The 14,276-nt window shown below is 46.1% G+C and overlaps 1 protein-coding gene across 1 annotated transcript in view; it reads right to left on the bottom strand.

Annotated features, from left to right (window-relative positions):
- LOC144479492 (phospholipid phosphatase-related protein type 3-like) overlaps positions 1 to 13,138 on the bottom strand; it is a 59,771-nt gene extending 46,633 nt beyond the window's left edge. The window contains exon 1 of the mRNA XM_078198219.1: positions 13,058 to 13,138. Within this exon, the coding sequence (XP_078054345.1) occupies positions 13,058 to 13,138 (81 nt within the window). The remainder of the gene's footprint in view (positions 1 to 13,057) is intronic.
- Between the last annotated feature and the right edge of the window lie 1,138 nt (positions 13,139 to 14,276).

Raw genomic sequence — 14,276 nt, 5'->3', positions numbered from 1 at the left:
GTGGGCTTAGGTCACTGTCTGTGTGGAGTTTGCACATTCTCCTCGTGTCTGTGTGGGTTTCTTCCGGGTGCTCCGGTTTCCTCCCACAGTCCAAAGATGTGCGGGTTAGGTTGATTGGCCATGCTAAAATTGCCCTTAGTGTCCTGAGATGCATAGGTTAGAGGGATTAGTAGGTAAATATGTAGGGATATGGGGGTAGGGCCTGGGTGGGATTGTGGTCGGTGCAGACTCGATGGGCCGAATGGCCTCTTTCTGTGCTGTAGGGTTTCTAAGATTCTGAGAAGATTCATAAGTAACCTCAGCCAGTACAGGAATTGAACCCATGCTGCTGGCATCACTCTGCATCATTAACCAGCCATCCAGCCAACTGAGCTAAACCGACTGAGTTTAAACAACTGCGTGACTAAACTGCACTTAACTAACAGTTTGGTCGAAGAGGTTGGTTTTAAAGAATAACCTGAGGAGGAGAGAGTGGTGGAAAGGTTTCCAGAGGGAATTCCAGAGCTTTGGGCCCAGGTAACTGACCAATGTTGGCACAAAGTTAATCAGGGTTTGCACAAAAGGCCAGAATTGAAGGAATACAGAGTTCTGTAGTGAACCCTTCTATCTGAAGAAATTTCTCCTCATTTGAGTCCTAAACAGCCGCCCCTAAGGTAGATTTTGGGACCTTGCGGAAGTTTGACTTCCTATGGGCGAGTCCCCTGTTCCCTGGAAACCTCCAAAACCGTTTCTGAATTCAGTTTAGGACCTGCAAGGCGTTAGTGTACCTTTAAGAGATTTTGTTTTCTACATCATGTTTTCTGCACTTGTAAGCAGGCCATTTTGGCTTCAGGTATTTTTTTATTATGGCACCGACTTGTCTGGAAATGTCCTTTAATTGCTGCTCAAAGGGGCCTTGTTTATTTTTACTGTGGGACCTTTTATGGCTCTGCATTATTAGGAGAAAAAAATGGTCAGCAGGTCAGGTGACAGGAGCTCTTTTGTTTTCAGTTCTGAGCTGCAGGTTTGAGTTTTAGAAGGGACAGCAAGCTGAAAAGAGGTGTCTCTCTCTCTCCCTGGTTTTGGAAATTCTGCAGGTTAGCTGAAAGCCTTCCTGGAGTAGAAAGTCTGCTGTTGGTGGTTTGACCAGAGTCTCTCCTTGGTGTTCTGGGAAGCTGTTCAGACTTCAAACTGTTCTGAGTCTATCAAGAGAACTGCAGAATTCATCCAAAGGACTCAAAACCAGTATCACGTGAGCAGCAGTCTTTGCTGTGCTAAACCTGGGTAAAGGGAAGGTTTTGGTTTAATTGGTTGTTTTGTGTTGTTTGTACTTGATAGAAGTTATTGCTAATATTCTTACTATACATGATGCGCGATTAAATCACTCGGGAGGCTGGATCGTACCCGGGAAATAAAGGCTTTTATTAGTAACAAGAATGGAGCATACTATATAACAATACAATCCCAGACTAAAGGGTCACCAGGCAGTGCAGTGACCTTTATACTCCTACAGGTAGGCGGAGCCAACCGGAGTGTACCACAGGACAATACCAACAGGTAGAACACCCCAATCCCAACCCCAACAGTGACAACAGTAACATATGTACAAGTACCCATAGTGCTTACCATCTATGGTTCAGTACCCATAGTGGTAACCATCTATGGTTCACCACAATACATATTAACTATATTCTTAAATAAACTTTGTTTGATAAAAGCTCCCGAGTGGGTCATTTGAATCATACCTGAAGTGAAACCTATCATTCTTATCCTCGCCAAATTCAAGATGCAAAACTTATGATCCAGGCAGGCTCCATAAAAAAAACTGTAGAGTTTCTGACCTGAATCATAACAATATAACTAAATCAATAACAAATATTTCACATCCGTCATCACTCAAGAGAATGAGGATCATAGAATCTCTATACTGCAGGAGACCATTCGGCCCATCAGGTCAGCACCAGCTCTCCGACAGAGCATCTTACCCAGGCCCCCCCAAGCCTATCCCCGTAACCCCACGCATATACCCAGCTACACAGCTTGGGACACTAAGGGGCAATTTAGCATGGCCAATCTACCCTAACCTGTACATCTTTGGACTGTGGGAGGAACCCGGAGCACCCAGAGGAAACCCACACAGACACGGGAAGAATGTTGATGTGGTGTATATGGATTTCAGCAAAGCGTTTGATAAGGTTCCCCATGGTAAGCTTTTGCAAAAAATACGGACACATGGGATTGAGGGTGATTTAGTGGTTTGGATCAGGAATTGGCTAGCTGTAAGAAAATCAGAGGGTGGTGGTTGATGGGAAATATTCATCCTGGAGTTCAGTTACTAGTGGTGTACCGCAAGGATCTGTTTTGGGGCCACTGCTGTTTGTCATTTTTATTAATGACCTGGATGAGGGCGTGGAAGGATGGATTAGTAAATTTGCGGATGACACTAAAGTCGGTGGAGTTGTAGACAGTGCGGAGGGAAGTGGCAGGTTACAGAGGGACATAGATAAGCTGCAGAGCTGGGCTGAGAAGTGGCAAATGGAGTTTAATGCGGAAAAGTGTGAGGTGATTCACTTTGGGAGGAGTAACAGGAATACAGAGTACTGGGCTAATGGTAAGATACTTGGTAGTGTGGATGAACAGATGGATCTGGGTGTCCATGTGCATAGATCCCTGAAAGTTGGCACCCAGGTTGATAAGGTTGTTAAGAAGGCGTACGGTGTGTTAGCTTTTATTGGTAGAGGGATTGAGTTTCGGAGCCAGGAGGTCATGCTGCAACTGTACAAAACTCTGGTGCGGCCGCATTTGGAGTATTGCATACAGTTCTGGACGCCGCATTATAGGAAAGATGTGGAAGTGTTGGAAAGGGTGCAGAGGAGATTTACCAGGATGTTGTCTGGTATGGTGGGAAAATCGTATGAGGAAAGGCTGAGGGGCTTGAGGTTGTTTTCGTTAGAGAGAAGAAGGTTAAGAGGTGACTTAATAGAGGCATACAAGATGATCAGAGAATTAGATAGGGTGGATAGTGAGAGCCTTTTTCCTCGGATGGTGATGGCTAGCATGAGGGGACATAGGTTTAAATTGAGGGGTGAGAGATATAGGACAGATGTTAGAGGTAGGTTCTTTACTCAGAGTAGTAAGGGCGTGGAATGCCCTGCCTGCAGCAGTAGTGGACTCGTCAACATTAAGAGCATTCAAATGGTTATTGGATAAACATATGGATGATATTGGAATAGTGTAGATTAGAGGGGCTTTAGATTGGTTCCACTGGTCGGCGCAACATCAAGGGCCGAAGGGCCTGTACTGCGCTGTAGTATTCTATGTTCTAACGTGCAAACTCCACACAGACAGTCACCCGGGGCCACAGTCAAACCTGGGTCCCTGGTGCTGTGAGGCAACAGTGTTGCCTCACAGCCCCACCGTGTCCCACCGTGCCACCAGTATCCTGGGGATACATGTTGGGAACTTGAATTGTAATTTTTCTGTTTGACATCCCCCATTCATTTTGATGATAACTTCTGTAGATAGTCCTGATAATGCACTCTTGCTACACAAAGCATTGCAGCAGTAGGTTTTATTCATAAAAGCCTCTCCCCTGACCCCACCCAGCTCCACACATTTTATTGTGGATTGACTTGTGGTCTGTCACAAGGTGAAAGATGGTATTAATCATCGCGCAGTTACAGGCTGGTCATTTTCTACAGCTCCAACTCCTGCATTAGATTCATCCCTATTTCACCTGTCACTCAGCTTCCACTGCGCTGAGTTGACTTGGTAAACCGTGCAAGAGATCAATCGCTTACTGGCAGGTAAATCTGGTCAGGCTCCAGAACACTCACAGGGCCTCACACACAACCCCTGCATGTCAGAGAGCAGTGAGCAAAGCATCAGGATTCCCTTAAACATCTGGCCAGTCTGTGTAAAATGCACTATTGAGTATAAATTATAAATAAGACATTTTGGGAACATCCTGTGAAAAATTCCAAGTAGAATGGGCCCAACTGGCCAATTCAGCCTTCCCCATGTAGCAGCAATGATATCAGCTTCTCCCACCCAACATGGCATTTCATGAGAAAATCCAGTAAAATTCCAATTCGGGAAAAACCCACCTGGAAGACAAAGAAAACTTTAGACCCAAAAAGCTTGTCCCTATTTGATAGATGAGTTTCCCAGAGTACGTTTTCACCTTAACAATGTTGGCACTAATCTAGTGGAACAGATTGTCCTCTGAACAAGGGCAACTGGGGTTGGAGATTAAATGCTGGCCAGCCAGCAATGCCCCTGTGCCACAAATGAGAAGAAGGTGACTTGTCCTTTGCCAAGTCCACCTGATTTTTCATTCCCTTGTTACCGAAGCGATGAAAGTTCGGGTGGGTTCCACGATGGACAGGAAACTTGTTCTATCTCTGCACCACCCAGCTGATGGGGTTAAAAATAACTCCTCCACCCCACCCCTCACCAAATCCCTTGTAACTTGAGAGACATAACTGCGAGTGGTCTTAAACTCATTTAAAATCTACCAATCCATTCCTAAGGAATTTCACAGTAACTTCATTGCAGTATTAATGTAAGCCTTACTTGTGACTAATAAATAAACTTTACTCCACATCTCTAACCTGTTGGACCACAAAGTTTGAGCAGATTTCCTTTCTGAATCCTGTCATGACCTATGTGCTTTGATAGACATTTATTTTATTTTCGTCTGATGTCCCTTTAAGATGTGAATTACTGGGAAAGGTGGTTAATTGGTTTCCTGATTATGATGTCATTACGTTTCAAGAAAATGCAAGTGTCCTGGGGCTGCCATATTGATGAACAATGAGGGAACAAAGGGGAAAGCAAAAGCTAATTGCATGGTGTTTTTCTCACCCAAATGTTTTAAAACAGAAAACACAGATGGAAATCTTTTTTTCCCAGAGAACAGTGTTTCTAAAACCACCAAAGAGGCAGCAGAAGTGAAGAAAATGCCTGTATGGTGCCTTTGAGGGGTTTTCAGTGAGATCTGTTTTGCTGAAAACAATTTGTGTTAATTAAAGGCAGATCCCACAATGCTTTATTGGTACCATGAAGGAAAGCATTCAGGCTTCTTTGTGATGTATTCTGATGGCTTCTTATGGGGTAGTGGTGTGGAATTTGAGTAACGTATTATTAATAAGATTAGAGTGGAATTTAAAATTGAGAGTCAGGCTTAAGAAGCTTTTAAATCTATTGGTTTAGATATTAAGCTCTGAAGGTCTAGAACAGAATTAAACCAAGAATCTTATTTCGGGAGTGTTAATCCCATTGCAGTTAATTGTACCTAAATCATGAAAGGGAAAGGGAATAGGCCAAATATTCCGACCTCCAGAATGTCCATTGAGGATGTCGTCCTGCGGAAATCCTGACAAATCCATATCGGATTTCCCAGGATGTTTAAACACCAATTCTCTTGCTTCCCGGACCCTCTGCAAAAGTCCCTGGGCAGAATTTCCTATTCTGGAGACCAAGTCCGTCTGATGGCGGGTGGGAAAAGTGACCTGATTCCCGTTGGCTGGCAGGGTGGGTACACACGCACTATCTTCCACGTTTCAATGTGAACAAACTAAAGTGGTATACTAAGTGAGCATGTCCTGTACAGGTTCCCCTCCATCTCAAAACCAGTACCAATCCTTTCACTTGGCTTCCATGCAAACATGGCATCCCCACCCCATCTCCCCCAAGTTCGCCAGAAACTTTGGGATGAGTGGAATAACTTTCTGCCATTGTGCTGCATTGCTCCCGATGCTCTGTACCGGGGCAGAGCAGTTCCTGCCTCCATCTCAATGCTGAGCTGGTCTGCATGGACAGCACTATGCTGCTGGAGTCACAGTCCCTCCTGTGTCTGCATCTCGGTTCAGTACTGTGCCTGGGTTTGGGGAGTACAGGGATATTCTTCCCCACTGGTACCACGCACCAGTGTCTATCTGAACAGCACTGTGCTGCAGGACTCATACAGCCATCGCATCAAAGATCCAAAGATCAACTGGGGGTGGGAGGGAGGGGGAGGGGGGGGGGGGGGACAAGTGGCCTGACCAAGCCGGGGGGTGGGGGGGGGAATCTTTATGGAGAGCTGTGCAAGGATGGGGTGGAGGTTAGGGGGAATGCTCACAGCTGCAGGCAGAGGGGCAAGGAGGTGGATGAAGAAGCTGCACAATGGAAGGCAGAGGGCAGACCGAGGGGAGAAACCTGGACCCCGTCCGACAAGGCTGCATCACAAGCAATAGGGTGAAAGGGATAACACATCACTTCCTGTGAAGACTCCTGATGTGGTGGATACAGGTCCAAGTGGGGCATGGGCACTTTGCCGGTGATGGGCTCGGGGGAAGGCGGTTGAATCGAGGAACAGGCTTCCTCTTGAGGCTGCAAGTCTTTTCCCTCGAGGTTGCTGACATCCTGCACTGTCTGGTGAAGATAGATGGGCTGGAGAGAGTGATAGGAGTGTGCTGGACTGGTAATTAATATGGTGCTGGGACCTTTGAACCCGCCAGGTGAGAGGTGAACAGATTAGCTGCTGGCCAGCGAAGAGAGTCAGAGGAGAGCTCAGCTGTGCATAAATAATGAGGTTCTGCGGGATCCTGCAAGTCTGGTCAGCGGGACGGGTACTGCTTATTGGTGGCATAGTGGACAGTGAAGAAAGTTATCTTCGATTGCAACGGGAACTTGATCAATTGGGCCAGTGGGCTGACGAATGGCAGATGGAGTTTAATCTAGATAAATGTGAGAGGGAGGTCATGCCTCACTAACCTGGTGGAGTTTTTTGAAGAAGTGACCAGAATGGTTGACGAGGGAAGGGCCGTGGATGTCGTCTATATGGACTTTAGTAAAGCGTTTGACAAAGTCCCTCATGGTAGGCTGGTGAAAAAGGTTGGATCTCATGGGATAAAGGGGGAGGTGGCTAGATGGGTGGAGAACTGGCTTGGTCACAGAAGACAGAGGGTGGTAGTGGAAGGGTCTTTTTCCGGCTGGAGGCCTGTGACTAGTGGTGTTCCGCAGGGCTCTGTATTGGGACCTCTGCTGTTTGTGATTTATATAAATGATCTGGAAGGTGGTGTAACTGGGGTGATCAGTAAGTTTGCGGACGACACAAAATTGGCAGGACTTGCAGATAGTGAGGAGCATTGTCAGAAGCTACAGAAGGATATAGATAGGCTGGAAATTTGGGCAAAGAAATGGCAGATGGAGTTCAATCCTGATAAATGCGAAGTGATGCATTTTGGTAGAAATAATGTAGGGAGGAGCTATATGATAAATGGCAGAACCATAAAGGGTGTAGATACGCAGAGGGACCTGGGTGTGCAAGTCCACAGATCCTTGAAAGTGACGTCACAGGTGGAGAAGAAGGCATATGGCATGCTTGCCTTTATAGGACGGGGCATAGAGTATAAAAGTTGGGGTCTGATGTTGCAGATGTATAGAACGTTGGTTCGGCCGCATTTGGAATACTGCGTCCAGTTCTGGTCGCCACACTACCAGAAGGACGTGGAGGCTTTGGAGAGAGTACAGAGGAGGTTTACCAGGATGTTACCTGGTATGGAGGGGCTTAGTTATGAGGAGAGATTGGGTAAACTGGGGTTGTTCTCACTGGAAAGACGGAGGATGAGGGGAGACTTAATAGAGGTGTATAAAATTATGAAAGGCATAGAAAGGGTGAACGGTGGGAAGCTTTTCCCCAGGTCGGTGGTGACGTTCACGAGGGGTCATAGGTTCAAGGTGAAGGGGGGGGAGGTTTAACACAGATATCAGATGGACATATTTTACACAGAGGGTGGTGGGGGCCTGGAATGCGCTGCCAGACAAGGTGGTGGAGGCGGACACACTGGGAACGTTTAAGACTTATCTAGACAGCCATATGAACGGAGTGGGAATGGAGGGATACAAAAGAATGGTCTAGTTTGGACCAGGGAGCGGCGTGGGCTTGGAGGGCCGAAGGGCCTGTTCCTGTGCTGTATTGTTCTTTGTTCTTCTTTGTTCTTTGACAAATGCGAGATAATGCATTTTGGTAGATTGAAGCAGGGCAGGATTTACTCAGTTAATGGTAGGGAACTGGGGAGAGTTACAGAACAAAGAGATCAAGGGGTACATGTTCATAGCTCCTTGAAAGTGGAGTCACATGTGGACAGGGTGGTGAAGAAGGCATTCAGCATGCTTGGCTTCATTGGTCAGTCATATTCTGTAACTTGATTTCTGTGTCTGTGCACTGTTTGAGAGCAGATATCCACTCCACCTGACGAAGGAGCAGTGCTCCGAAAGCTAATGGTATTTGCTACCAAATAAACCTGTTGGACTTTAACCTGGTGTTGTGAGACTTCTTACTGTTCATTGGTCAGAACATTGAATACAGGATTTGGGATGTCTTGTTGAAGTTGTACAAGACATTGGTAAGGCCACACTTGGAATACTGTGTGCAATTCTGGTCACCCTATTATAGAAAGGATATTATTAAACTAGAAAGAGTGCAGAAAACATTTACTAGGATGCTACCGGGACTTGATGGTTTAGGTTATAAAGGAGAGGCTGGTTAGACTGGGACATTTTTCTCTGGGGCGTAGGAAGCTGAGGGGTGATCTTATAGAGATCTATAAAATAATGAGGGGCACAGATCAGCTAGATAGTCAATATCTTTTCCCAAAGGCAGGAGAGTCTAAAACTAGAGGGCATAGGTTTAAGGTGAGAGAGGAGAGATACAAAAGTGTCCAGAGGGAAATTTTTTCACACAGAGGGTGGTGAGTGTCTGGAACAAGCTGCCAGAGATAGTAGTAGAGGCGGGTACAATTTTGTCTTTTAAAAAGCATTTAGATAGTTACATGGGTACGATGGGTATAGAGAGATATGGGCCAAATGCAGGCAATTGGGATTAGCTTAGGAGTTTTAAAAAAAAGGGTGGCAGGGACAAGTTGGGCCGAAGGGCCTGTTTCCATGCTGTAAACCTCTATGCTGAACTGACTCTATGCTTGAAGCCTGCCATCATCACATTTAGAATAGGGGTGACATTCTCCCATTTCAAGACTAACACCTGGGTAACAATACAATTAAAGCCCCATACATGAGGGGCGACCTAATAGAAGTTTACAAGGTTATGAGAGGCATGGACAGAGTGGAAAGTCAGAAGCTTTTTCATAGGGTGGAAGAGTCAATTACTAGGGGGCACCGGTTTAAGGTGCGAGGGGCAAGGTTTACGAGGCAGATTTTTTACAGAGAGAGTAGTGGGTGCCTGGAACTCGTTGCCGGGGGAGGTAGTGGAAGCGGATACAGTAGTGACTTTTAAGGGGTGTCTTGACGAGTACATGAATAGGATGGGAATAGATGGATATGGTCCCCGGAAGGGTAGGGGGTTTTAGTTCAGATGGGCAGCATGATCGGTGCAGGCTTGGAAGGCCGAAGGGCCTGTTCCTGTGTAATTTTCTTTGTTTGCTACCCCCCTTGCTGTGGTGGGAATTCCCCCCCCCCCGACCGATTAAGGGGCAGATGCCACTTGAAGTTCTAAGTGCCCAATTAATGCCCACTTAAAGGCCTTCACCACACTGCCATTGGTATTGAACCAGCAGTGGGTGGGAGTTGGCAAGCAGGGGTCTGATCGAGGGACTTCACATCTAGAACATTCCCATTGACTGCAACTCTCCCTTTTCCTACAATCTCAAGCGCTCCTCCCAGCAACCCATCCCACTGTCACTTACCTTTCTCCAGGGATCCAGGATGAACCTTAAATGCCAGACAGAACGTATTAGCAGCAGCAGCCACTGGGTTTAGGGGAGACTATAAAATTCACCATTCTCTGTTTCCCAACACCAACCAAGAACAACTTCACCCTCGACGAGACCATGATCAAGCCAGTGCCCAGGAAGGTTGCTGTAATGATCTGGACAGACTTATTGGGGAAGTGAGCTGCACTGGGAGTCTCTCTCTCCCCCATTCACCCATAACTGCAGCACACACAGATCAATGTGACAGGGTGAAAGGTCATTCACTGTGGACCCAGGAAAGGTCATTCGGAGTATTTTCTGAATGGAGCTGTCAAAAAGCAAAGTGACCTGGGAGTCCAAGTACACGTCATTTAAAGCTTGTCGTCATGTTTAAACACCAATCAAAAAGACTGAAGGAATGTTGGCTGCTATCTCAAGAGGGCTAGATTTCACATGGGTGGAAGCGATCCTTCAGTTGTACAGAGCTCTGGTTAGACCCCAGTTGTAGTGCTGTGTTACACCTCAGGAAGGGACGATTGGCAGAAAAGATCCTGGAACAATACTGTAGCTTCAGCAGGAAAGCTGAACAAATCTTGAGAAAACAGGGCACAAGAATGATCAGAGGGTCCCAAGAAGTCAGACTCAATACAACTTTGGTGAACAGTTCTCATAATTCATCCTCAGAATGGACTCATTTGACAAGGATCCCACATCCATAGAATCCTACTGTGCAGAAGGAGGCCATTTGACCCATTGAGCCTGAACCGACAACGATCCCACCCAGGCCCTATCCCCGTAACCCCACATATTTACCCTGCAAATCCCCCTGACACTAAGGGGCAGTTTGGCATGGCTAATCAACCTAACCTGTACACCTTTGGAGTGTGGAAGGAAATTGGAGCACCCGGAGGAAACCCAGGCAGACACGGGGAGAATGTGCAAACTCCACATAGAAAGTGACCCAAGGCCGGAATTGAACCCAGGTCCCTGCCGCTGTGTGGCAGCAGTGCTAACTGCTGGCCTCCTCTTTCTCTGCGAAGACTCTCGCCAGTTGATTCCTGCCCTCTGTCCGCTCATTCATAACTGGCGGCACGTTGGCACAGTGGTTAGCACTGCTGTCTCACAGCGCCAGGGACCCGGGTTCGATTCCTGGCTTGGGTCACTGTCTGTGCGGAGTTTGCACATTCTCCCCATGTCTGCATGGGTTTCCTCCGGGTGCTCCGGTTTCCTCCCACAGTCCGAAAGATGTGCTGGTCAGATGAATTGACAACGCTAAATCCTCCCTCAGTGTACCTGAACAGGTGCTGGAGTGTGGCAACCAGGGGATTCTCACAGTAACTTAATTGCAATGTTACTGTAAGCCTACTTGTGATAATAATAAAAATAAATAAATATAGTGACAGGCAGCTGCTCCTGGCCCCCATTTGCAGGGTAATCTGTAAGGCTCAGTAGCAATTCGCTGGGCTACTCCTCTCTCCCCTCACTGCACCAGCTTGTGAGTGGTGAGGGGAACCACACAATCCTGGACTGGTACATCCATCTCTTTCATTGAATGATGGAGTAGGCTCTTACAGTCATTATTCAATGTCAGCAAACCCTCCCTCACTTACACTGAAGTTGTATTTTTGAATATCATTGCCTATGGCCAACTAATTGCTCATTCATCACCATATTGGGCTAATTGACCTAATCTTACACCTTATGTTTAGAGTGCCAGTCGTTTGCCTAACTAAAGTACTGTTAAAACGTGAGGCGTGTATGTTATATTGGCAAAAGGGAATTCATGAGGAACTTCTTTACCCACGGGATGGTTTGAATATGAAGCTCATTACTGTGTGGAATGGTTATCAAGGTCAGTATTAATGAACTTAAGGGGAAGCCAGGTAAACACAAGAGACAGAAAGGAGCAGGACAATAGGCTGGTGTGAAGCATGAACACCAGCCTTGACCAGTGGTGTTAAGGTTCTTGATTGGTTCGTGGATCAAAGGTTTCGGGGAAAAGGTGGGCGAATGGGGTTGAGAAACTTATCAGCAGACTCGAGGGGCCAAATGGCCTAATTCTGCTCCTATATCTTATGGTCAGATGGCCTATTGGTGTGGTATGGACTGGATGTAATTCCCTGTCGGGTGAGATCTGTTTTTATATTACAATATGGCTCACAGTTTGCATTCTGTGAAGTCTGACTATCCATCGTGTCAGTGAAGCTTCAAATGGTGGCACTCTCTTTGGAGTCAGAAAATCTCACCCCATAGGGTTTGAGCAGATAATCTGAAACTCCCAGTGTCGTACGGAGGGAGTGCAGCACTGCCGGAGGTGGGGCATCATTCTAATGTCAGGGCAGGTGGAGCTTTGGTTTTCCATGTGAATGTGAAAGATCCTATGGCACTATGTTGAAAACGAGCAGAGGCATCCTGGCCAATGTTTGGCCCTCAACCAACAGTCCCAAAAACAGATTGCCTCGTCATTATTGCATTGTGGTTTGTGAACTCTTACTGTGCACAAATTAGCTGCCATTTTTCCCAAAATTAAAACAGTGACTATACCTCGAATGTAATTGATTGGCTGGACAGTGCTTTCGGATGTCCTGAGGGAACACTGCATCAAGAAATTCTTTCTGTTGAATGTGCACTACAGGGTAAGCCGTAATCTAGTTTCTGAATGTAGTGTGAACATCAGCAGTCTGAGAATGTACTTTGTAGTTCAGAGTTATAGAAATGGCAGACTGCTGTGTGAGGCACCAGTAGGTGTGTGAGTGAAGTGAATAGCCATGATGTGGAGATGCCGGCGTTGGACTGGGGTAAACACAGTAAGAAGTCTCACAACACCAGGTTAAAGTCCAACAGGTTTATTTGGCAGCACTAGCTTTCGGAGCCTCAAGCTCCTTCTTCAGGTGAGTGAGGACTTGGGTTCGCAAACAGGGCATATACAGACACAAACTCAATTTACAAGATAATGGTTGGAATGTGAAACTCACTAGCTGTCCTGTCTGGAGACAATACACATCTCTTTAACCTGTGCTTAACCCTCTCTCCACTCACATTGTCTGTACCTTTAAGACTTGATTACCTGTAAAGACTCGCGTTCCAATCATTATTTTGTGTAAATTGAGTTTGTGTCTTTATATGCCCTGTTTGTGAACAGAACTCCCACTCACCTGAAGAAGGAGCTTGAGGTTCCGAAAGCTTGTGCTGCCAAATAAACCTGTTGGACTTTAACCTGGTGTTGTGAGACTTCTTACTGAAGTAAATAGAGCAGAGGAGACTGACAGGAAAGTTATGCAAATGTTATACTGTCAGGAAGTCACTCTGTTCCTTCCTGTGCTGGCTAACTGCTGCCTGTATTATTTGCCTGCGACACATTGTACAGCCATGTGGCTTCTTACCTCAACAAAGTAGAAGCAGGGAAGCAGGGTCATGCTGTCCTTCGAAAGCTTCTTCTTCTGCATTTCCTTCGCAGAGATCATTCTGATGTTTTCTACGACAAGATTAGGAGTGAGTCACATATCCTGCCACAGAGAAAGAAGAGTTGCTTCAATTCCATTGCGATTTCACTCTACTGACAATACAACCAGGCCTGTTATATGATGTAATGTGTGTTCTGAATTTATATACATCAATAAGATATATTCCAATTGTTATAGCATTTTCATTACTCCTCCATATTGAATACTACTTGGAAATAGCACTGAGGGTGGAGGGTACAGAGTGTGTTCTGGGTGTGGGGACTCCATTATCCATCATCAAGAGTGGCCTGTACTTTGACTCTCCTAGTCTTCCTACCACAATGAATTACTTCACACTTTTCTGCATTAAACATCATCTGCCACTTGTCAGCCCATTTGCCAACCTGTCTCTATCCCTTTGAAGTTTATTACTACCCTCCTCATAGTTGCTAATATTTTCAATTCTTGTGTCAACAGTGCCCTGAGGGCAAAGGTGGGTTTACATTTTATGGGGCCCTGTGTTCAGCTTCATTTTGCCCCCCCACCAGATCTGATGGCCAAAGCCTACCCCTCGCAAACACTCTCTCTTCCCCACACCCCTCACACATTCTCTCTTCTAGAATCATACTGTGCAGAAGAGGCTCTTTACCTCATCGAGTCTGCACCGACACGCGAAAAACATCTGACCTCCCACCTAACCTGATTTACTGGCACTTGGCCTGTAGCCTTGAATGTTATGATGTGCCAAATGCTTATCCAGGTACTATTTAAAGGAATGTGAGGCAACCCGCCTCTACCACCCTCCCAGGCAGCACATTCCAGACCGTCACCACTCTCGCACACTCACTCTTCCCCCCACCCATTGCATGCCCACATTTTCCCGTGTCCCACCACCCAGTGATGTTGTGGGAAATTCTGAGGTGCAAGTGCTGTCAGAAAACGTGCTGGCCATATAATTTTGCAATCTTCTATTACGTAGTTTTCCTGTGTATTAATCATTTGGGTCCCCAAATGTCAATAAAATTATGCTTTTAAGTGAAAACTACCAGTGCCAGTTGGTATTTTATTTTAAACCATGAATCATTGAATCGTTAGTCTTTGCATAATGAATTTCTAGTGATGCTAATGGTTTGATTATGTAATTCAGGCCTATTATAAA

Source organism: Mustelus asterias, chromosome 26 (genome assembly GCF_964213995.1).
Source record: "Mustelus asterias chromosome 26, sMusAst1.hap1.1, whole genome shotgun sequence".
Taxonomy (NCBI): domain Eukaryota; kingdom Metazoa; phylum Chordata; class Chondrichthyes; order Carcharhiniformes; family Triakidae; genus Mustelus; species Mustelus asterias.
This window is presented reverse-complemented; position numbering and strand designations above follow the sequence as displayed.